Here is a 25,922-nt window from a genome sequence, read left to right on the forward strand (position 1 = left end):
AACAATTAAAGGCCAATAAAGGTGGCGGATTTTAAGTAGGTTCAGATGATGAGATGGGACTTTTATGCTGGTGATTAAAATTATAGTGTTCTATACTAAGTATGCAGTATGAGAAGTATGTAGAAGTACGTTATGTCATTTGCAAATTTTTCATTCCCCTGAAAAGAGAACAATGAGGAATTCTGACTCATTCTGCCGTTTTTCTCTTTACCTATGAGGTAAAACACTTTAAATGGACAGTGTAAAAATCTGAGTCAGATCAGTTAAAAACTGAACACAGAATCTTAATGGTGAACACTCCAAAGTTTCGATTTGGTCGTCAATGCTGCTACAGGTATGTGAGCAAAACCCTGCAATAAGATTAGCTTATACAGACTGTTTTTTGCTGAGTGTATATATGAACTCAGCAAGAGTGGGTGCTTACTAAGAGCAAACAAATTTAATAGATGATGAACAACACTATCACAGGGGAGACTATGGCCGTCACCCAAAGTGTACCCTAAACACTCTGATATTCTTACAAGTCTGCACTTTCGAGATGTAACATCACTTTGACTGTCGGGAACAAGGCCCTGTACCAAATGATACCCTAAAGTCTTCCTACAAGTCCGACATAACCCCGCTTTGACTGTTGGAAAGAAGTACGGGCTCTGGAAAAGCACACATCAATGGTACATATCGACCAAAAAGGGGGTCAACCATATGCACCCTTTTCAAATCTAAAATGACAAACGGGACACCCTACATAAGTGGTCACCAGTGTTGAGGAAAGTTACTTTTAAAAGTAATGCATTACAAAATTAAGTTACTCCCAAAAACAAGTAACTAATTGCGTTACTTAGTTACTTTTCATGGAAAGTAATGCTTACGTTACTTTTTAGTTACTTTTGCATTACTACAAAAATGTCGAGCCAGCCACTCAGTTTCTGACTCAAGCTATTCCCACACAGGTTTTTTTATTGAATTAATTAAACTAAAAAAGTAACTTGCATTACTTTTTTAAAAAAGGAACTAAAATATTAATGTGTACATTTAAAAAAGTAATGCTTTACTTTACTCGTAACTTCAGAAAAGTAATATTATTACATAATGCACGTTACTTGTAATGCGTTACCTCCAATACTGGTGGTCACCAACCCTGTTCCTCAAAAGATGAGAGAATAACACGGATTGGATTTTGCGTAAGATTAAGAATTTACTTTTAACTACTGACCTGATATAATACTGATTTTGGCAGCAACTCATTTTTTTTCAGAAATGGCGTTTATCGCGTTTTGGAACCAAGCTCTTCATTTGATCTGGGTTGGAGCTAAACTCTGCAGTGGAGCTAATCTCCTCCAGGGTAAGATTTGGGGAACCTTGTGGTAGGGTGTCCCATCTGTCCTTTTTACGCTCCGAAGTGTGCTCATCAGTGCCCCCTTGATGCAATCTTCAGGGAAGCCCACACTGCTGCAGGCTTTGCAAACTTTACCAACCTAGAAGTCCTTGCGAAAGACCAATCAGACAACAGAAGGGAGGAGTTTACACTGATGGGCAACTTCTCTTCCTATTTCCGGCGTGATGCTCGAGTCTGTCCCAAAATACGACTCTTGGACTCGTGTCAAGGGTCTCTAAGGTCTGCACTACATGATGTCATCTGAGGAGGTCCACAAGTCCAGAGTGTGCCAAAAGTGCGCACACTGACCGAAAAGGGGGCACACATGAGCACCCTTTTTAAAGCTAATATGACAAATGGTACACCCTTCACACTTAAGGACTTGGCGGACACATGCACGCAGCAGCCATTGTAAATCTGTAAGACCACAAGCTCATATAAAGTGCACATGAAGCAGCGTATAAAGCCAAGATTTTTCTTCTTGTTCCAAAGACTTTTGTGACACACACAACTCAATTGTACTGTACCACTGTAGTGGCCCCTTTTCATGCACACAATTACATTTTTAGGTCTTCCAACCTTTAATATGAATACAAAAGTATCATAAATGTGGTCCATGTAAGTAAGATATTCTGATATTCTAAAGCTAACGGACAAATGCAAGTTTATAAAAAAAAATGTTAGTAAATCATTATATTAATTTATACTGTATGTCATTGTATGACTTCAGATTCCTTCTTTAATAAATGTTACTATGCATTCAAAAAATGACCAGCACAATAAACTGCTAAAAAAGTAAAGTCATGACAATTCACATTCAACATTTACTGCAGCTCCTACTGTATATGGTCAAAATGTAACATTTAACAACAAGGCCTTATAGTTCATATAACTGCAACTAACTCTCCGCCAACCGCGTGTCATTGACATTAGATCACTTCTGCTGTCCTCTTGAGAGATGAAACGAGTCTCTTACAACCAGCAATGCAAATACACAAATGTGCATACAACACATTCAAGAAGCAAAACATGCACAGGCTGCAAGCTAAAAGCAAAATGGCCGACATTGTTTAACATTTGTTAACCAACATAAGGTGTCTTCATAAAACCAGAAAAGTTGATCCTAAATAAACAAAGTATAAGCTAGTAGAGATTAGTTTAAGATCAACCCTGTCTTATGAACTGTGTCCACATAACATTAAAGCAAACCTCCAACTCCATAGGCAAATAAAGACGCTCTCGTATCCTCTTACCGCTTCATTGATGCATTGGTGTTACGGAAAAGCTCGATTGTTCCTTGTTTGATTTTCTATGTGATATTCCACAGCAAAACGTATGAAAAATACTCAGAGATGTTGAGAAGCACATGCAGGATAAACCACACCCACAGAGGAACATATAGGCAGGTGTTTCTAATTAGGTTTGCACTTGAAAGTAAGCATCCCTGTGCTTCATTCACTCTGAAGGGTGCAAGGTGTTACAGTCTTGTATGTGCACGTTTAGGACAATAAACAACGTGTGAATGTTTTCACAGTTTTTAGAGAATATATAATAAGTCTATTTCTCTTACCATTGTGACAAATAGATTTTTAAAGAAGATTTAAAATAAATAATTAAAGTTTGCTTCTAAAATAAGATGAGGGACAGATCTTCCTCAATTCACCCAACATTTATCCCAAAATTTTGCTGGCAAACAAGACAAAAATAGTCATTTGTTTGAAGAAGAACTTACAGTTCAGCCCATCGCAGGATAAAGTGAACCTGTAGAAACTTTCCACTTCCTCTAAAGAGATCTTCACCAAGTCCCTGCAATCCTCCAGGGTCCCCTGTCTCTCCATCAGCATCTTCCCTGACTCGCAGGGACCTCCTTCACCAAAACGTCTCAAACAGCCCAAATGTTTCTCAAATGCCACATCCTCTCTTCGCTTACATTGCAAAGATTCACTTGCTCGTTCTTTACACACTCTCACTTTATCTCTCTCTCTGTGTGTGCTGCAGGTGGAACGTGCCGTTGTTATTTTCAGTCACGCCCATCTCTGACACAGGTGACGCCTTGTAACAAAGCAGCTCTGTGCGCATTCAGTTGACTCAGTCATATGCAAACATGCAGTCGCACAATGTGCTCATCTTTCTCCGCCATCTCATCAGGACCGCCAGATGTCTCATCAGATACATTCAGATTTATAATGACCAGAGTCTACCCAAAAATGTGAGGTTGCTCTTGCATAGATCATTTGTTTAACAATAAGTAATGTTTCATTTATTTTGATAGAAACATATACATTAAGAATACAGCTTGGACAATTTAGGCTTGGAGATGTTTAAATAAATGTTCTGGAAATCGAAAAGTAAAAGTGACATGACACTCTCAGAAACAAAAGGTACAAAAGTTGTTAAAAAGGTCCTAATATGTGGGTCAGTGACAAAAATGGTTTGGCAAGATGAGAAATTCAAAAATATAAAAAAAAACTTTTAAAAAGCATGCATCAGGTTTATTTCAATGCATATAGTGTATTTATGTTGATTTTATGCAAAAAAATTACAATTTCATAATTTTTATGAAAGTTAAAACTGAATTGACCTGAAAATGTCAAATGGTGTAACCGTCAATTGTGCCAAAGAATGAAAAATATAAAATATTTTATCCACCTTGATGGCATGTAAGCGTAATCATCATCAAAAAAAAAAAAAAAAAAAATTAAATATCATTTTATTAGTTGTTTCTAAATGTAAATTTTAATGCGTTTTTGTAATATTTGTCTTGACATATGCTGAAAACAGCTGTTTTCTAAAAGATCTTTGACAAATGATGTAAAAATGTATGTAAAAAAAAATCATATTACACTAAACTAGATGATTATATTTTATTCCACATTTTTTATGAATATATTTATATTTTTTATTTAAAAAAATACTAGTTACGCCAATTGACACAGAGCGGTTACACCACATTGACATTTTTGCAATTATCCCCCAAATATTCTTTCAAAATGAAATAAAACCAGAAATTTTAGAGTAGGTCCTCAAAAATGAGAATGTATGCAAGTAATCTGCAAATTTATTTTGAAATTTTAACCCTTTAACATTTAATTGAACCATACGGACACAAAATAATTAACGTTACGTCATTGACCCATGTACCGTTTTGGAACAAATATGTACCTTTGATGTACCTTTTAAGATGAAAAGGTACCACCCCAGTGACAACTTTTGAACCTTCTTGTACCATTTTTCTAGGAGTATATGGTAGCCATTCTCAAAATGTAACCCATTCCTTCATTACACATGCACAAAGCAATAAGCAGCTACCACTGCACCACCCAAGAAGCAATTGGGGCAAATACGCCTTGCCCAAGGGCACCACGGTTCCAGTCATGAGACTTTCAACAATCTAGTTCTCCATTTAATCTCACTGTTATTTAGTAGAAACAAATAAACACAAATGAATCATGTTTATATTTCATCATTACTACTACATGAACACATAACCAAAGTTACTCAGTCTAGATCTATAAAGTCAAAGTCTCAAAGGTCATTTCGAGGTCTCAGAGGTCATTTACCTGATCGTGGGGTCGATGTGTATGTGGTTTGGTTCCTCACAGGTTTGTAAAGAAAACACCACCGCGTTTCCATTTCTAGCTTTCAGGTTTTTCTTCGCACAGCAAACTAACACACCAAAATACATCCAGCACAGTTTCACCGTCTCTAAGCCGCAGTCTATTATACTTTGACCTCATGCGAACCACTCAAGTCTAAAGATGTAGTTAACCATTATCAGACTCCATTACAATAGAGCAACACTCACTTTAAAAAATTATGTTAAATCAACATTTAATAAATTAAGTTAAACAGTTCTAACTTGTTTTTATAAGTTATGTCAACTTACACAAGTCAAAACATAAAATAGTAGGTTGAATTTACTGGCAAAACTTCATGCTGCATAATGAACTGGGTACCTTCATGTGGCCATGATTTATAATGCAAAATACGTAAGGAATAATTGACGACGGGCCATTGAATTATAAGAAAATAATTCACACCCAAGGTGGTAATACAGCACAATGCGAAGTGGAACATTTCTCAGCCAATCAGAATAAAGCATTCAACAGGCCCGTGGTATAAAGTAAAATATATCACATAACAGAAAGATCTGACAATGCAACATCACCATATCTGATGAAAGGGTATACTTTTAGACAAAAATTTAAATTTAATGAAACCACCCCTAAAATGCCCCGAAATACCCTTGCAATCACTATAAGGGCTCAAAGAAATCATGCTAAAGCTGGTCTGAAATCAGTCACAAAATATGTGGAGCCACAAACCTGAATATGCCAGATGAGAGGTGCAAAAAAAAAAGTTTTTCCATAGTGTCGATGTGAACAAGATGGCAACAACACAGGGTCATTGGGATGCTAAGCGTGCACGCATGCAAGTTAAACATCAAAGCCCAAACACACAGACTTAAAGGGATAGTTTAACCTAGTAAAAATAATTTACTCACTCTTATGTATACAATTCTTTAATGACCACAAGAAAGTAAATGGGGCACATGAGCGGTTTTGTTTCAAACATTTCTCAAAATATCTTTCTTTGTGGTCATCAGAACAAAAAAAAAATCAGGTTTGTAACAACATAAGAGTGAAGAAATGATTTTTGGGTGAACTATCCCTTTAAGCAACAATTCGTTAAAAAAACAGATCCGAGATTTACTTACTTTTAAGGACTTCAGACATTGCTCTCCAGTGGCCACAAGTTGTGCTTATCTTCTGTGTCTCTTCACTGTGTACTAACACTATGCACTTGTTCAGCTTGTTACCAGTGTGCGTATGATTATCTTGTGCCTTGTGTGTTCCCATAAATATACCAGTCTGACACGCACTGGTTAACTGAACCAAAAGCAAAACTTTTAGCATAAAGTGTCTGAGAGAGAGAGAGAAAGAGGATGTGTGTCGGTGTGATTTAGGCGTTGTGCCATCCACATGCATCTCAATGATGGGAGAGATCCCATGAGGAAACCACCTCTGAACCTCACGCATTGTTTTATCCGGTAAAATATAACATCTCTAAACATTGTGATTGTTCATTTGGATGTTGCTTTCATCATTTAAGCATAAATCTCATTATATTGTGTATAGCTTTATACTGAAATCTGCAATGGCAGGGGTTAAGGAAAATTTGGCTTTAACTATTACTGTGCAAATACCCTTTTTGCTGTGTCCTCAAAGTGTTTGGTCACGAAAACGTACAAATTTATAATGTATAAAATTTTAAAATGAAGTTAGGTTCTGTGCAGAATAACCAAATGTGTCTATAAAACTAAATAAATACCACGTATTTTTATATTTGACTATTTATTCAGTAACAGTCACACTGCAAAAAATGATTAAAAAAAAAATTCTTAGTATTTTTGTCTTGTTTTCGGTAAAAAATATTTAAAAATTATTAAATTAAGAAGCTTTTTCTTGATGAGCAAAACGAAACAAGAAAATAAGTCTAGTTTTTAGACCAAAAATATCAAGTGATTTTGTGCATAAAACAAGCAAAAAAAATCTGCCAATCGGTTAAGCAAAAATATCTTGAACATTTTTCTTAAACACTAAATTCAAGAAAAAATTAAAAATAAATTGCTTACCCCATTGGCAGATTTTTTTGCTTGTTTTATGCACAAAATATATTTTTGGTCTAAAAATTAGACTTATTAGTTGGGTCGTAGTATTACACTGCAAAAAATTATTTTCAATTAAAAAAAATTGTATTTTTGTCTTGTTTTCAGTAAAAATATCAAAAAATTCTTAAATTAAGATGCTTTTTCTTGATGAGCAAAATGACCCAAGAAAATAAGTCTAGATTTTAGACCAAAAATATAAAATTTAAGTGATTTTGTGCATAAAACAAGCAAAAAAATCTGCCAATGGGTTAAGCAAAAAAATCTTGAAAATTTTTCTTAAACACTAAATTCAAGAAAAAACTCAAAAAATAAATTGCTTACCCCATTGGCAGAATTTTTTGCTTGTTTTATGCACAAAATCAATAAAATTTGATATTTTTGGTCTAAAATTTGACTTATTAGTTGGGTCGTAGTATTACACCGCAAAAAATGATTTTTAATAAAAAAAAAAATTCTTAGAATTTTTGTGTTGTTTTCAGCAAAAATATCAAAAAAATCTTGAATTAAGATGCTTTTCCTTGATGAGCAAAACGACCCATGAAAATAAGTCTAGTTTTTAGACCAAAAATATCAAATTTAAGTGATTTTGTGCATAAAACAAGCAAAAAAATCTTCCAATGGGGTAAGCTAATTTTCTTGATTTTTTCTTGAATTTAGTGTTAAAGAAAAAAATGCAAGATTTTTTGCTTACCCCATTGGCAGATTTTTTTTGCTTGTTTTATGCACAAAAGCACTTTAATTTGATATTTTTGATGTAAAAACTAGACTAAGCTCATCAAGAAAAAGCATCTTAATTGAAGAATTTTTAGATATTTTTACTGAAAACAAGACAAAAATACTAAGAAATTTTTTTTCTTGAAAATAATTTTTTTGCAGTGTAGCCTTGGGTCGTTTTGCTCATCAAGAAAAAGCATCTTAATTGAAGAATTTTTAGATATTTTTACTGAAAACAAGACAAAAATACTAAGAATTTTTTTTTCTTGAAAATAATTTTTTTGCAGTGTAGCCTTGGGTCGTTTTGCTCATCAAGAAAAAGCATCTTCATTTAAGAATTTTTAGATATTTTTTACTGAAAACAAGACAAAAATACTAAGATTATCATTTTTTGCAGTGCAAAATTTTTTAGGTATGACTTAAAATGTGAATGTTTTAAAGGATTCACAACCTAACAAAAACAGCGACCAATTTCTATCCTATTTCCTCTGCAAAACTTTATCTAAAAGCCAACTAACACCCACCCGCCCACCACCATCCTCTCGAAAGTCTCAAATACACAAACAGATCTGTATTCTCTCATCGTTCCAATCCCTCCACGAGCTCTTGCGGCTGAAGCTTGTGAAAGGAGAGAAAGGGACCCCCTGTAAGACAGTAGCCGATAGGTTGTAGAGGAGCTGGGTCAGTCGAGACAAGATCCGCTGTGGGACGTCTTGACCCTCCTGAAGGAACTCGTGCAGAGACATGGAACCCTAAGATGAACTCTTCACACATCCAAACCGGTCCCAACCGGTCCTAGCTCGGCTTGACCTCTTGGAACCAGCCCAAAACTGGTCTGGATGGACCTTCATTCGTTCCAAACCAATCCTGACTGCACAAAGGCTATATGAACTGACTGAAATCCTAAGCCAGTTATATCTGATCCAAGAAAACGCTGGGAATGCTAACAGCAGTTCGACTCTGATCTCAAAAGGCTTCCGGTGTCAGATGCAGCACCTGTAAAGATGCAGCAAACGCAATGCTGCATGCAGAAACATCTCTTCTCACCCGCACAGAGAAGTCCCGGCGTTCACACATGCTGGCGAAACAAACACATGCATATTCTTGCAGAGGAGAGAGGAAGAGTGGAGGAGAGGGGAGGGCGAGTTTTAGCGCAAATCCCCTTCTGCTGTGCTAATTACACACACATAGTCACACACACTAATCTTAAGCATTCTTGTGCGCCACATAGAGGTCAAACTGACTAACAAAACAAGTTGTCTTTAAATAAATATTGTCATCTTTCTGCAACATCTCAACATGGGGCCCACAGAGGGGGCTTAACACATTTACAAGGGGGCTATATGATGACTTAAAATGATTCAAAATAATTACAAAAAGCATTAAAATAAGATAAAACAACCAAAAATGTAATTTTTTTATTGTTTGGTTATTTTTTTATGAATATGTATATGTCTAGTCATGCCAAGCTCTAGAACATTGTATTGTGTAGAAAGAGTGTGGGGGGGCTTCAACAATTGTTTTGTGCAACAGGGGGGCCTTGAAGTGAAACGCATATGGTCTACATTTGCACCCTAAAATCCTTCTTAGTACTGTGATTTACAAAAACTTTTAATTCAGAAAAATATTTGGGGTTAGGTTTGTCTATAATTAATAAGCTTTATATAAAAACAGCCAAACCCCTTTGACCTAAATTATTTACTTTGAAGTACCCCCTGAGATTTTAAGTAAATATTTCAATAATTTAATAGTACATTTGCATGTGTAACTTCAAAAACATTTATTTTTTTATCTGTTTTAAAATTTTAATGTTTTAAATTATTTATTAACATTTTATGATTTAATTATTTGTTATTAATTGTTTTTCATCAACTCATGAACCCTCTGCAATTCCTTCACAAACTCCAATTTGGATTAAGGGAAAGAGCAGTTTTACATATTTGGTAAATGCTTGATTTCTGAAAGTATGATGATCATAGCAATAGCTCAGTATCAAAACTATAAAGTCAATAAACAATTCCCACCCTGATAGCATATTAAGTCATAGTAGGTTCTCCGGGGCTCGAGCACCCACTGAAATGACCAAGCACCCACGAAAAAAACGTCAAATTCGCCATACTGGGCAAATATTGGACAGACCACACCGCTGGGTTAAAATTGACCCAATGTTGGGTTGTTTTAAAGAGCACCTATTTCATTGCTAAAAAACTTTATTTTTTGTATTTGTTAAAAACACACATTATTTCCCACATACCGTACATTTTTGTACCTCCAGATTTTCCTGTCTTCCTGAAACGCATGGATTTTGTACAAAACTGTCCCTGATTGGCCATCTAATCTGTACGTTGTGATTGCTCTGAATACCTCTGACGTCAGCCGGAAATGTGAAGCTCCTTACCATGTTTGAAAGATTTGCGCACAATGCAATTCTGACAAAAGTTAACTTACAGGCTGTGAGTCCGAAGCGGGATGAATTATGATAATGTTGATCTTCTCTACATCACCGATCCCAGGAAGTAAATTGTTGCCTACCTGTTGTACCTTTTGCACATCGTTAACATGCACTAATACACACTTAAGCCCTATTTGGACGGGATTAGTTTTACAGGGGTAGATGGCGTAATGTAATTGTACCACAGGACGTCTGTAATATTAATGGTCAATTCGGACGGGATTAGAAATCTCAGTAAAACATTCAAAAATGGGAGGGGTAACTCGATTGTGCAGCGCGTAACCTCTCGTCGTCACGTGCACATACCTTGCTTCTTGATATTAGATGTGCAAACAACATGAAACAGGCAAGGAAAACGCTTAACAATGTGTTTAATTTGAGTTCGGGGAGAACGTCAGTTTCAGAAACAGTTCCGTGCCTCTGAGAAGTAAACTTGACTTTAAAAAAAAAAAATGTGTCTTGTTATTCAGAAACTGACTTGCCACTGACTTGTTTTTCCGCCTAGAATGCAAGTGCTTCTTTAAGTGCTTTTATATTTAAAAGAAACCCGCAAATTAAAAGGAAATGACGCGATTTACGTGTATATTTACAGCTGGTCTATTCGCACTGGATTAGTATTACCTAAGGTAATTTTTCCGGACCTTTTTACAGAAGGTACAAGTCGCTGTAATCTTTACTGACATTGTCCGTAATGATTACTGACATGGAGCATTCGGACAGGACTAAAATCACTGAGAAGCTCTGATAAAACTTGCTTTACCCCACCCTCCCTATGTAAAACTAATCCCGTCCAAATAGTACTTTACACACCAAAGGAAATGTAAAATCGTGAATCAGACAATTGGTGCTCTTTAATAACCCAACCGCTGGGTTATTAACAGTGTTGGGGAAAGTAACCTTTAAAAGTAATGCATTACAATATTAAGTTACTCCCCAAAAAAGTAATTAAATGCATTATTTAGTTACTTTTCATGGAAAGTAATACATGCATTACTTTTAAGTTACTTTTGCGTTACTTTTCCTTATGCCGAGTTCAGACTGCACGATTTTAGCCCTGATTTTGACTCGCCGACAGGTTTTGAGAAATCGCCGACAAATGCCCGAAATCACATGCAAATCGATGCTCGTGCACGTGAGTGACAATCACACAGTATAAATTATCAATGACGCGATCAGAGAGAATCGCCGACGAGTCGCTGACACCCGTGAGATATCTGGCATGCAATATATCTGGACCGGTCGGCGATTCAAAATCATTCCGTGTGAAATGTGTTTTGACTGACAATAACATCGGCGATGACCTACATCCAATGAGAGAGCAACATACAGGACAGCTGGAAGTTCGGGGAGGAGTCTCTCCAAACATTTCCTCATTCATAATTTTTATTTCTTCTTCTTTCTGCTGCAAATGAGCGCACATGCAATGTGTATGGTAAACTTCTTGCGGGTGACTATTTTTAATAATAATCCCAGTCTCACGTGAGAACTCCGGTCTTGCACGCGTGACCTCGCGCTGTTTCCTTCGCGTCACTTCTCGCGTGCGTTTGGTTGTGAGACGTAGTTTGCGGACCGGGAAAAAGTTATCGGCGATTCTTCTTACGATAAAGTCATGCAGTATGAAAACCCCTGTCGCCAATCCATCATGCAGTGTGAAACAGCAGCGACTAAACGCTTCCCCTGATAATCACGCAGTGTGAAACCACAGGTGACCCGACTAGTTTGAAAATCATACAGTCTGAACTCGGCATAACTTGTCTGAGGCTTGATCTCTTTCAGTTTTATGACTGAAAAGTTCCGCATTCAGCAATTGCATATTTCCATCGCAAAAATGTCAAGCTCTGGCCTGCCATGTCTGTTTTCTGACTCAAACTGCTCCTAAAATGTGACTACATTTAGTTTAATTCAGTACATTATTTTTTTCGAATTAATTAAACTAAAAAGTAACTCGCATTACTTTTTTAAAAAAGTAACTTAAATAATAATATGTACATTTATAAAGTAATGCGTTACTTTACTCGTTACTTTAGAAAAGTAATATTATTACGTAATGCACGTTACTTGAAATGCATTACCCCTAACACTGGTTATTAACCCATGTTTGCATAACAACAACCCAACATGGTGGGTCATTTTTAACTTCAATATTTATCCAGAATGGGTTAAAAACAACCAAGCCATTTTTAGAGTGTATGTGGATCTCGTGAGTTGTAATATTTACAATGCTTTGATGAATAAGCTGAGGGGTGCTTCACATTTTACATCTAAAACCATGCGGAAAATGAGACTGCAACCTAAGTGTTGCGTGATGATGTCCCAAGCACCCAGCGGCAGATAAAGAAATCAGCACCTATGCACTAAGGTGTGTGTATGATGTTGAGTTACATTAACTTGAGCTAGTACGCAATTAAAGTAGCTCTTCTCACTCTGAACACCCTAGCAACACCCTGGCAACCATACTACTGTACTACCGTAGCATCCTGAGAGTGCAAGAACATCTCACATTTACACGTTAGAACTTCTATACGACACACGCACGACAATTTATGATCAACTCACAGGAACTTTCTGTCATTTATTCACCCCTGGCACTCTCTAAAGAGAATACAGAGAATAGTGGAGAGAAGGAGAAACTGCTTGCCAAGGTTTGGGCTAAAGTCCTCACACCATGTAATTTACTCCAGTTCTCCTCCTATTACCACGGTGGACGTTATCCCACAGACGAAAACAGTGAGCTCTCTCAGAGCTCTCTTAAAATAGGAAAGACCCCAAAATCAGTTACCACAGCAACCCACAGCGACTGTACTGTATGTATTCAAAATAGATGAAAACAAAGATTATTTGTATTGTAAGTGTTTTTATCAGCATTGTGAAAGGCTCAGCCTCATATACACAATTTTTTGTGTAGACAATGTCAAATTTAGGGGTGGTTTGATTTTGTAGCGTAGGTATTTGGTCCAATGATATTTTTTGCAGTGTTAAAAGTATCATAGACTGTTTGATGTCACCTCGCATTGAGACATGTGATTACTTTAAAATGTGTGGATAGGATTGTGAACATGTTAAGAAGACAGCTGTGAGACAGCATTAGCTCTTTGGCTAGACTGTGTATTAAACACCCAATAAACACTACAGAAATTGTTTCACACTGTCTACACTGTGTCAATATTTTGATCACAGTTTACATCATCTATACATCAAACTATGAATTCTTGGGTCATCTGACTCTATATTGCACTCGGTACATCAATACTACTGGAGTTATATTACGACTTTCTATTCTAGGGGTTTTAATATTATATTAGGTGTATTCTTCTGGAAAGAAACTAAATAATACTTAATTTAGTCATTTAGCACAGCTGAGGTAAAAAGTGTGTGTGTGGGAAAATCAGCAGTCGAGCAGGTTGAACAAACAGCAGCACACAATGTAAACAGTAGCGTGTATCTGTATTATACTGCAGAACGCTAAAGGCCAAAACATCTTTAATAAAGATGACCCAATTCTAGACACGTAATACTTTTTTAAGACCACAAGTCTAAGAAAAGATGCTTTTATGCTGTGCGTGTTCACCGTTTCATTGTGCTGGTGTGGTTTCAGCTCAGTGCCACTGGCAAACAGCTTAGAAAAGCTTTTAAAAAATGTTAACAAACATAGGTTATAATAACATTACAAGGGTTACCTTTACAAAATCGTAAAGATGTATGAAATACTATGGAGAAAGTAAAAGATCGGGGGGAGCAGGTAAGGCACGACAAAATAAAAAATTCAAAGTTTAACTTAAAAGGTAAGTTACCTTGTTGCCTTAAAATTTTGAGTTCATTCAACTTAAAAATTGAAACAATTGAAAAACTTCAAAGTTGACACAATTACAATTTTACACAACTTTTTTGAGTCAACTAATATTTTTAAGTTGAATAAAATAAAGTTTTAATGCAAAAACTTACTTTTTACCGAGCCCCAAATCTGTGCTCACGTGAAACTTTCATGTGCTCACGTGAAACCTTCATGTGCAGAATTTTTTAAAAAGTTTAGGTTCATGTGCGCACGTGACACTTTCGCGTGCGCACATGAAACTTTCGTGTGCGCGTCATATCCCAGATAGTAAGCAACTATTGAAACAATGGTAAACATTTATTTGTCAATTTTAATCATATAAACCCTCCATTAAAGGCGCTCTAAGTGAATTCACACGTGTAAGGCCATCAAACATTTTTTGTTTCATAGAGTAAACATCTCCTCACTATCTGCTAGCTGCTTGTCCCCTGAACACGCTGTAGACAGCCCAGACTCCACAAACTGCAACAAAAACAAAGTGGTCAAACCTACCACCACGAAACATGACAAAGTGTTTCAGCCAATAAACGACAAGAAAGCATGGAAGGGAGGGGGAGGGGAGGAGTTTTGTTTGAGAACATTTCGAACGTCAAAAATAAGTGACATCACACAAATTTGCTTAGAGCGCCTTTAATATAAAAAAAATTTGAAATTTCAACAAACCATCGTTATGGTGATCAGTGTTTCCTTTAGTTGGGCTCTTGATAGCTAAGAACTAGTGGTGTCCATGGTTAACCATTTAACCGTAAAAAATTGCGTAACCGAGTGAAACATTTTGCTCGGTTAAGTGGCGTCAATGGCGTGCATTGAATTTAGTTGTAATACATTTTTGCACAACCAAAGACCGCCAGAGCGCTCCCAGACATTTGTAATGTCCACCAGAAGTAGTCATTACCTAGCCTGGTCCAACCAGACTCTCGTACAAGTGTAAGCACGTAGAAGGGCAGAGCCAGGCTAGTCATGACCAGTTTTCTAATATGAAGCGGGGCAAAGAAAAGCACAACGTGGGAGCACTTTAAAATTGAGAATGATGGTTTATTTCTATAAATTAATTTTGTTTCAAATGTGGTCCAACCAGTTACTAAAGGTGTTAAAAGTGAACTACCCCTTTCTCGTGTGTTTGTATCTCTGGGTTGCGGCGCGCACAATATGGTTAACCGAGTATTAACCGATAAGAGTGTCGGTTAACGGTTAATGAAAAACTTGAAAACGTGCAGCCCTACTAAGAACCAATAAGAATCAATGTCAACGATGAGCCGCCATATTTGAACTTAAGGAGGGGTGCACACCAAAGCTTTTAAACACGGCTGAAATGCCAGGCGGATGCCCACTGTCAGCTTTTTTCAGCCGGCTGCCAGCTTTTTCCGCTGAACGCTTTGGTTGCTGTGATACTTCTGCTTTCTTTATCAGTCATTGAACGATGCACCGGTTTGTTGTTGTGATTTTCTCCCGCCCCTCCTCCACTGTGATTGGATGGGCATGTGAGAATTGACACACAATTTTTTTTTTTTTAAAGTGCCGCGCTTCCATAGGAAACAATTAAAAACATACACTGGTTGCTGCCATAAAAGCTTTACTGTGCTATTTCCATACCTGATGTATCAATCGCTAAATAAGCTCAAAATATTTCGGTTGTTAACATACATTACTTTAGACAACACATATTAACAAACTGGAACTATTTGGATTACATACAGAAGGATGTATGTGCTTTTGAACCTTCCCTCTGTTGATACCCAATAAAGGTGTAATGTGGGTTTTTTAGCGCCGTGTAGTGGTGAGATTGCAAATTCCAACCAACCTCAATTTCAAAACGCAATGAGAAGCTACAATAGCTGCCACAGGACAAACATGTCGTCATCTGAGACAACGTAGGAATGAAATGCGCTCTGTAAAACTGTTTGTCCGTTTAGGGCTACTGTAGAAACATGACGGTGACTTCCATGTAAGAAGAACTGTGGCGTTTGTAGATAAAAATGGCTCATTCTAAGCTAATAAAACAATACAGTTCATTATGTATGGTCTTTATACACCACTGATAATATAGTTATGTATATGATATTGCATTTCTGTCAAGATCCCTCTAAACAGTTACGCATTGCATTTTCTTCTGTATGAAGTACTAAATAACTAGTTGAACTGGTTGAAAAGATTTAAATAAATTAATCAACTAGCAAAATCAACTAAAAGCATTCTAACCAAATATTTACAAAGCAAAGACAAAATGAAGCTTGAAACAACCATGCATTTCTCCCAATATTTGATTCACACTAGCACGTGCACACACACAAACACTCGCAGCTCCTCCTACCGATTTTTTGTAAGATAGCAGTGAGTCGTCTGAAAAGCTCCAGCAAGGAGTCTTCAACCATTTTTATCCACAGGACCATGATGAGCAGGATGCAGAAAACCAGCAGCGGCAAAGAACCGCTGCGCTGTTCCCCAGGAAAGGAGAATTCTGACGGGGGACGAGAGGAAGCCGTCTCGCTGCTCAAACCAATGCTGCTGCTGCAAAGGAAAGATGATGCCCGGAGAGAGAGAGAGAGAGAGAGAGAGAGAGAGAGAGAGAGAGAGAGAGAGAGAGAGAGAGAGAGAGAGAGAGAGAGAGAGAGACATGAAAGGATTTCTCAGCAAAGCAGCAGGGATGAGACAGCAACACACTGACACACATTTAGAAGCCATATATATAAATGATGTCACCATGTTAACATTTAACACACCTCTGTGTGCAGCAACACACCTCTAAATCAACACAAAAACACACATGCCCACTCTACAGTATACATACAGTAATACAAGCAGACCATGACCTACAAACAGATGTGTATAAACATGCTTGTACTCATGTGCATTCAAATTCATGTGGCTGTATGACTTCTGGGCTGATAAGGACAGTGAGCCTGCAGCTGTGTGTGTGTGTGTGTGTGTGTGTGTGTGTGTGTGTGTGTGTGTGTGTGTGTGTGTGTGTGTGTGTGTGTGTGTGTGTGTGTGTGTGTGTGTGTGTGTGTGTTGTCATATCCATTTAGATCTTCTCTCTATAAAATCGAGAAGAGAGACTGAGGAAATAGTCTAATGAGATCCTCATGGTTCCTTTATATTTTTGGTCAAGGTCAAAAAAGGTTATTTAGGTTTATGCTGGATAAATATATAGCTTTGATTCTTACATTTTGTAAAGATCATTTAATGGTTCTTTGTCTTTTTTACTTTGATGATAGCGATGGCAATGGAAAAGACACATCAGAAGGATTGGTAAGGGATCCCTTTTTACCTGTGTATGTCCACCTGGACAGAATTCCAGAAACGCTTTAACTTTCTTAAACATGAGCGACGCCTTGTGGACATGAAGCAGAATTACAGGATGGATTGACGTAGACGTTTCCGTATAGACCTCAAGGACAGTGTAAAAGTCAACTTGAAGAAAAAAACAGTTTATATAACATATAAATGAAATAAACATTATAAACATATAAGGTGTAGATTACAAAATAGAGAACAAAAACTTATTGTAAAATTATTAGCTACACTGTTTTTCGATAAGTTTAGTCATTGTTAAAAATAACATACGATTTAATTCATCTAAGATTTTAAACCAAACAACTTTAGTCTTTTTCATTATTGCCTACTAAAATAAGTGACGTTACTACCAAGTATTAAAAATAGCTAGCTTTACAGTAACTAATCAATCAGCTTGTTAAAATGAGTAACGCAAGTGCCCAGCTAACAGAAAAAAGGTCTGAGAACGTTCCTTGAAAGTTCCCAACATTCCCAAAAAATGTTAAGCTGACAAAAGTGTCCACAGGACCATGATGAGCAGGATGCAGAAAACCAGCAGCAGCAGAGAACCGCTGCACTGCTCCCCAGGAAAGGAAGATTCTGACGGGGGACGAGAGGAAGCGTCCAGTTTTTTATGTTTTAAAAACGTTTCTTGATTGTGTGAATGTTACTGAAATGTTACATGTCATTTTATGACAATGTCATATCTTGATGTTCTCACAACGTTTACAACATTTTTTCCATGCTATGTAACCGATAGAGAAACATTACATTATATTATTTTTAAACTGTTATAAAACATTATTTCTGAATGTTCTGTAAAAATACTGCTGCAGAAAACGCTATCAAGTAGGTTTAGATGTTGATGTTTTGTTTCTTTTAAAGTCACTATTATGGTGAAGGTGTATTGGTTGGACTAGAATGAAACACACATTGGAATGTATGTAGTAAGAAATAAGAGATATATCCACTGATCTATATAAATGACTGGATTGCGCATGACGTCACACTTGTGAAGCCACCGCGCCTCCATGTTGGTATACCCAAACGTTCTATTAAATCAATGGACGTTATCAGATTTTAATGATAAAACATCACTTTACTAGTCTTCGTTTTTATATGTGAAGTTACCCTGTACATTATTACAACATAAACGTCTTAAGCATGTACATAGTTATTTACTGAAAGTTGTACATTTTGCGTCCTAATCAGTTATTATACATTCATCTTTATTACAGTATCAGATCAAGACAGACCGCAGCATATTTAGTATTAATGACAATAAACGTGCTTATTCTGAAATCTAAATAAATAATCATACTTTGTACCGTATGTGCATGCAATAATTTGCTAGTTTTGTAATTATGTTGTAAACTTACAAGTTACCTAAACTTATTTAGAGAAATAACGCTGACCGTCACAGTGTAGCTGAATGTCAAAAAAAACTTTATTTATACCCGTGTCATTAACAAATGCAACAGACACACTCACCTTAAAGGCGGAGTCCACGATGTTTGAAAAACGCTTTGGAAAATTAGACGGGCCGTCTACCAAAACACACTTATACCAAATCAAATCAAATGCCGGGTTGCGTATGTGTGGGGCGGGTCTATCAAAAGAAGGTCCAGATTCTATTGGGGTAGGGGCGTGTTTGTTTAGGTGATTTCAAATATCAACATTGGCTTTCAAACATCATGGACTCCGCCTTTAACGGTTTTTTATAAATCCATTATCCTGCCCGATTAAAACATAAACATTGCAAATAACACCAGAATTAACAAATAATTAACGTACACATATTCTAAAAATTAACCGTGTGTAACTGATACGCTGTAAAGGGGGTACATTTTAATCATGATTTTGAATGGAAGTCAATGACGCTCTCTGCCGGTTGGGTATACCAAGATGGCGGCTCGAACTCTGCGCTGGCTTCACCTCACGCAGTTACGTCAAGCGTTCTATGCGCAATCCAGTCATTTATATAGATCAGTGGATATATCTAATTTTGAAACCTAAAATAAAAACACTAAATTGTCTGAAATTCTCTTGGGACCCCATAGAACTCATGGGGGCCCCCTGGGGGTCCCTGTTACCCCATTTTGAAAACCCCTGTACTAACATATCTCACTAAATTATTGATTAATTATTCTGTTTCTGCCTAAACTCAAACCTTCCTCCTGAACAACATTAACATAAACTGAGTGCCCGCTTGTATGTAATGAACATATCAAGGTTCAGTTCAAATGCCTTGAACACAAAGTGCTGTGAGAATGCTAATCACTGAGAAGCACCGGGAGGATTCTAGTGATCTGGAACACATAGACGCGGTCCTGTAGTCAGTGCAGAAGGTCCTTAACAAATCTGGAACACACAGGTGAAAGTCCCTTGGAGTGTAGGTTTGCTCTTCTGAGCTGTACCTTGTTGCAGACATAGGTTATTGCCTTTCTGAATGTGAGGCTTGAAACGTGGTGTGATCCGCTCAGTCTCTGGACACACAGGCCAGAAACTCAGAACTTGTGGTCGATCTGGTTCAGTCTCTGTTGTCGAACTCAGAACGAGGAGCTGCAAAATCTCAAAGAGAAATCCACAAACTTGGTTGTTTTTTTGATGATCTGTTTTTGTCTCTCCCAGCGGGAGACAAGAAGTTGGGTGCTCTGTTTCAGTCTCTTAGCACATGACCGAAGACTCAGAGCGATGGGGTTTGTCCCTATATCCCTAAAGCATGCAGCTGGAGACTCAGAAGAACTTGAAGTACTCTGCAAATGTCTCTCTTTTCAGGGTGAGACTTAGAGCTGGGGTACTTTGTTTACGTCTCTAGCACGCAGGCAGGAGACTCAGAACTTGTGTGTACTCTGTTAATGTCTCTTTTTTGGGGTGAGCCAGGAATGTCTGGCAAAAAGGTACTTTTATAATATATATAAGGAGGAGTTTGCATTTTGGCATTTCTTAATGCAGAACCGTGATTGGCTGTTGATATCACGAGGAGCCCACAACTGGATGAGAACTCATTTGCATAGCATGACATACAGAGTTTAACTTTGTCTTTAGAATTTCATCTATGCATTTTCCACTTACCAAACCATTTCCAAAATACCATTGGCATTGTCCTGAGTGTAAAAAATATAAACATGAAAGCAAAATGTTACCATCAGTGGCGGCTCGTGACTCCTCATCCGAGGGGTGCTAATTCTAAATAAGTGTTCGGAGTATCATGTGTGTGGTTCACTTTTCCAAAATATGTGTTTTGCGTGTCAAGAGATCCTGTGTGCATCATGTGTTTTGTCAAAATAAGTGCCTGCTGCACACATGTCAAAACCGTTTGATAAATAAATTGATGATAAAAACAAAATACACACAAGACACTCCCTTAACAGTAAACTCTGATTACGCATGAGATTATGCGAATATCTGGCAAACGCGAGCGTCTCTTTTATTATAAACCCTTTAGACGCATCTGCAGCAGGCACTTATTTTGTCAAGACACGTGATGCACATAGGGTCTCTCAACGTGCAGAACACGCAGAAAAAAAGGGAAGCACACACATGACGGGCTACATATATGTTGTTACGAACTTTGCATCGAGCGCCCTCAAAAAAAGAAGTCACCGGCTGCCACTATAATAATACATGCATTTATTCATTAAATTGTTAATAACTGTGCCTATTTGAACAGTTTCATAAAAAAGATGTAATTTAGAATGCTAGTGTCTTTAAACAAGTCAAGTCAATAGGTAATGGTTTTAGTACATTTTGTTGGTGGAAGGATTGTAAAGATTTGTTCTTTGGTAAGCCAATACTTTGAAAAAATGCTTTTCCTTAAGGAATTTTAACAATCATCCTGCCTTCATGAGATGCCAAAGGGAGGTTTGAAATGATGATAAGCAGAGATGGTGTGAGCCAATCAAATGTCCTCTTCTTCTCTGCTTTAGCATGGAGGTCGGCCATAAAAGATGTTGGTCAGTTGTCTTATCTGATCGAACTGGACACCTTTATGTTAACCCACCAAAATCCAGTCCAAATATAGCAGTTGGGAGGGGTCTGAAATGCTTTGTTGTACGCTGTTCACTACAGAGGTCAATCACAATGTACTGGTAAGCTGGCCAATCAGGTACACAGCGCTTTTCAGATCAATGAGCTTTGTACAAAATCAGAGCATTTGAGAAAGGCAGATATATCTTGAGCTACAAAAATGTACGGTATGTGGAAAATAATGTGTTTTTTTGAACCATTAACACGTGTATTATACAAAATAGCCTACACAAATTAACGCTGTTTTAGCAACAAGATAGGTGCTCTTTAATGATGATACCTGCTCTTAACAAACAGGATCACCAAAGAAAAAATAAACAAGAGCAACAAAAAAGCCAATACCAGCAAAAACACAATTATAGTAGATTTGACTTACAATCACACAACCTTATATGTACATCAAGTGCAAATAAATCACATTAAATATATCAAAATCTCAAGAGATGGGGTTAAACACTCACAAACATCATTACCATTAAGCTCTTGTTGAGAATGAACAGTACGGTTATTAGTGTAAGAGCTCTGACCTTGACTACTGTAATTTTGGGCCTGTTCTTCGTACATCGGAGACCAAATGACAAATCCAAGATGTTTAGATCTGTCTAATTATGATCTTGCTAGTTCGGTGGAACACAAAGATTAATATGCTGCCCTGAATTATCTGAGATCCTACATGAAAAGGGAATCAATAGTAGAAACATTGATCATTTACTCTGTGATTGGCCAGTTCTTACAATGGCTAAAGAACATGTCCAAGTTTTTAACCCCTGAAGTACACAAGCACAAGCTATTGATGAAAAGTTATAGTGAACTTTAAAAATTATGACTCTGCCTTTGTTAACCCAGACACAGCTATTTTTGCGATTCACTGTTTAAAAAAAAATCAGTCTACATAATGCAAAGAACAGTCTGTAAAAATATAGCCTAATCTTTGATATCTTTAATGCTGGCTGAGTAAGGTCATGTCAAAGATGAATATCATTGTGAAATCAGTAATATTCAAACGTTGATGATGCTCCTAAAGTATTTCAAATCTTTCCTAAAATTTGTTAAATGCTGTTTTTGTTTGTGTATAACAGCAACCCAAAAAGTTGAATAAAACAGGTGGAAAAAAGACAGAGCTCTCATGAGAGAGATGAGGAACAGGATGACACTGCAACGAAATGTAAACGTTCGCTGCCATCCTGTTCCTCATCTCTCTCGCAAGAGCTCAGTCTTTTTTCTGCAAGCTCTGATGTCAGATTAGTTCCAACTTTATTTAAAACAAAATCCACATCTTGAACCAATGCATTAAATTTTCCCTTACTGTTTATTTTACTGAATTTATATCTGTGAATCATTAAAAATTAATTAAATTATAAATCTTAATGCAACTCAATAGTCAATATCCATACATATTATGTGAACACTCAAAAGAAAAGAATTTTCAGGTTTTGGAATAGGAACACATTGAATAATATTATTCTCCACTGATATTTATCAGGACGTTACATGTAGAAGAGCAGTCGTTTTTCCAAAATATGAAATTGTGTTTTTAAAGTAAAAATTAATGTCCATGTATAACTATAGTATATATATATATATATATATATATATATATATATATATATATATATATATATTAATATAATTTGGCGATTGTTAATAAAAACTTAGTAGCCAGTTTGGCCGGTGATGCACGAGGCATTGCATGCATGATACATAATGCTCTGTTCTCGGACATTTGTCCCTATGGCAGTACTTCCTACATTTCTCATGAACACTGTACCGTAATGCTACGATGATGTGTCATACACCCATTGGCTGCGCGCAGTTTGCAGTGAAACCAGCGCGAGAAACCAAAACACAAGGAAGGCGGCACGCACGTACCCCAGTATAAATCTTTTGTGCCCCGGTGTAAATCTCAAGTTAAAATTTTAGCAGTTAACTGGTGAGCGGCAAAAACAGATCTATAGGTAATATAGTTACCCAACTTACGCTTGTAAAAGCGACGCAGCAGGCGCACTGACACATACACGCACAAAATTATGTTTTATTAACAAAGTTCGGGAGAAACACATTCAAATAATCAACCTAATCACCTCATCTACGACCAGCTGTTGACAATCAGCAATCAGGTATCCACTTGATCGGCATCAACAGAAACCTATATAGACTGGAAACCAACTCACCCTCATTCCTCGATAGTTTCAGCATAAATTGAACATTGCTTAAACTTAAGACAAACATCAACCAACGCCAACATCTTCTCTAAGAAGTTCCACAATCTTCACATCTCTCTCCAACCAACTCTTCCATCTACAAAATCCACACCCAGCCACAAACTAAACAAGGAAAGATCACAAAGCTACATCTCTACTCATCAAAAGGTTTTCCATCCTCGCAAGAGCGGTTTCGTCAGACCGCACCAGCAGGCCTTCAGCCTGTCCAGGTTGTGATCCAGATTCTGCCGCAAAGCCTCAATCATCTTTTTGCTCCAAAGCAGCCTGCCATGCACCGCACGATTCAACATATCCCAGCGATACAGGTTTCCCATCCAGCTCAAGCATGTTTCCGCCAGCGGCGTTATAGCCCTGCCTTCACAAGCCTTTCCGTCTAATTTCTAACCTTTTCCCTTGTCTGTGGCCTGCCGCTCCACCATCGGGCTCGAGCACGAGGCTGCCTCCGCTAGCAGCTCATGCCCAGACACCCCTACCTTTCCCCCCTTGTTTTTCGTATAATTATAAATCAAACTGGTATGACATACATCGTAACTTACATCATGTTGCCAGTTGCGCAAGAAATAACTTCAAAGCCACATGCACTGGCAGTGGAAGCAGCTCCTGTTATCCAACAGCTACATTAATTTAATTCCATACTGGGAAACGCAATCGTTTTACATAAGGAACACAACCCGAGCCTATATTGATTCCTGCCCCGCATCCGCAGGTGACACATTGATGTTGTTCCGCTGGCTCGTGCGCGGGACCCTGCTCAGGGGTGCTTTTCCAGAGCAACGGCCTAACGCGCTGCTGAACCACCATACCGTGCATAGTTGGAGAGGCCAGCTGGCTTGTCATTACTAATTCCCGAAAACATAGCAATTTTGTATCCCCCAGAACCCTAGAAACCTATCTACCCCCTTGAAAGAGCTTCAAGACTTTCTACTCTTCTTACAACCTGTTTCCTGATTTTGTCCCTACTCACCATCTCATTCATATCCTACCTCAATCACCACAAGAACCTCAAAGCCAGCTCCATTAAAGGATACCTAAGCGGAATCCAAAAATTTTTCCACAAACTTATTTTCTGGCTCACCCTCTCCAGTAATAGCTAGCACCCAGACATCCACGCTCATTAGGAATCCAAAGAACCCACCCACCCGTCCTGATGCAAGACAGCCAGTAACCTTAGAAATACTCACCATATGCATCTCCACCCTCTGTCGAGTTTACCACTCCACTAACACCGCCCTCATACTCTACGCAATGTTCATTCTGGCCATCACTTGCAACTTCAATCCAAATAATCACCCAACAGTTTCAGATCTATCACTTCTGGACAACGATACCATTTCTTATTCCATCAAACAAAGCAAGATGGACCAAATGAGAAAAGGCCATTCCATTTACATCTTCAACTTCCAAACACCAATCCAACCATACCAGACTCTCCTAGCATACCTACATTCCAGAGACTCCCAGGGTAGATCCACATCAAACCCACTCTTCATAGATTACTCAAATCGTCTGGTTACACGCTTCCGGTTCCAAAACACCTTAAATCTGTCCTACTCCTATCTGGCTTCCCAGCAGACCGCTTGTCCAAAACCTACATTCAATCAAATTGCTCCCACATCAGAGAAGCTCAACGAACTTTCATCAGCGGATCCCACCAGCTCCAAGACCATATAAACTATCAGACTTTATCCACTGCCGCAGCAGTGACATTTCTCTGCTCCCGCAGGAGCCCCCATCCCTTTTCCCCTGAACTCTACTAACCCCCACTGCTATGGAAGTGGTTATCCTCTGCTCCCACAAGAGCCTTCCCTTCCACAATTTCTACACCACTACAGCAGTGATGTTTTCCTCTGCTCTCACATCAAACCGCTCCCACATCAGAGAAACCCAACAAACCCTCATCAGTGGATCCCACCAGCTCCAGGACAACAAACTATAAGACTCTCTCCACTGCCACAGCATTGATTTTCCTTCTGCTCCCGCAGGAGCCAGCTTTTTACTAAAATCCAATGCCGCAGTAGTGGTGTTTTTGCTATCTCCCGCAGGAGATCTGTTCTCCATTGCTGCAGTGGTGTCATTTTCTGCCCTGCTTTTACTAATCCCCACTGCAATAGCAGTGATGTTTCCCCTGCTTCCAAAGAAGCCCTACTCTCCACTGCTGCAGCAGTGACGTTTCCTCTGCTCCCGCAGGAGCCCTGTTTTCCACCTCCGCACCAGTGTTGTTTCCTCTGCTCCCGCAGGAGCCCTGCTTTCACTAACCTCCACTGCCATCGCAGTAATGTTTCCCTCTGCTCCTGCAGGAGTTCGTTTCCACTGCCGCAGCAGTGATGTTTCCCCTGCCTCCTGCAGATGCCTGT

At 38.0% G+C, this 25,922-nt stretch overlaps 1 protein-coding gene and 1 pseudogene across 9 annotated transcripts in view; one reads left to right on the forward strand and one right to left on the reverse strand.

Moving 5' to 3' along the window:
- The window catches only part of mcf2la (mcf.2 cell line derived transforming sequence-like a), a 97,237-nt gene extending 80,683 nt beyond the window's left edge, over nt 1-16,554 (reverse strand). For 2 of the 9 annotated variants that reach the window (XM_073861261.1, XM_073861260.1), the window contains exon 1: nt 6,093-6,244. In XM_073861261.1, coding sequence (XP_073717362.1) covers nt 6,093-6,234 — 142 coding nt within the window. In that variant the 5' untranslated portion in view covers nt 6,235-6,244. Of the gene's footprint in view, nt 1-6,092; nt 6,247-8,337; nt 8,842-16,355 lie in introns of those variants that run through there. The other 7 variants (XM_073861282.1, XM_073861263.1, XM_073861267.1 and 4 more) reach the window with 6 other exon arrangements.
- A 1,293-nt stretch (nt 16,555-17,847) lies between these two features.
- Nucleotides 17,848-25,325, forward strand: LOC141355232 (uncharacterized; annotated as a pseudogene).
- Nucleotides 25,326-25,922: the final 597 nt, after the last annotated feature.

This window comes from Misgurnus anguillicaudatus, chromosome 3, assembly GCF_027580225.2.
Source record: "Misgurnus anguillicaudatus chromosome 3, ASM2758022v2, whole genome shotgun sequence".
Classification (NCBI taxonomy): domain Eukaryota; kingdom Metazoa; phylum Chordata; class Actinopteri; order Cypriniformes; family Cobitidae; genus Misgurnus; species Misgurnus anguillicaudatus.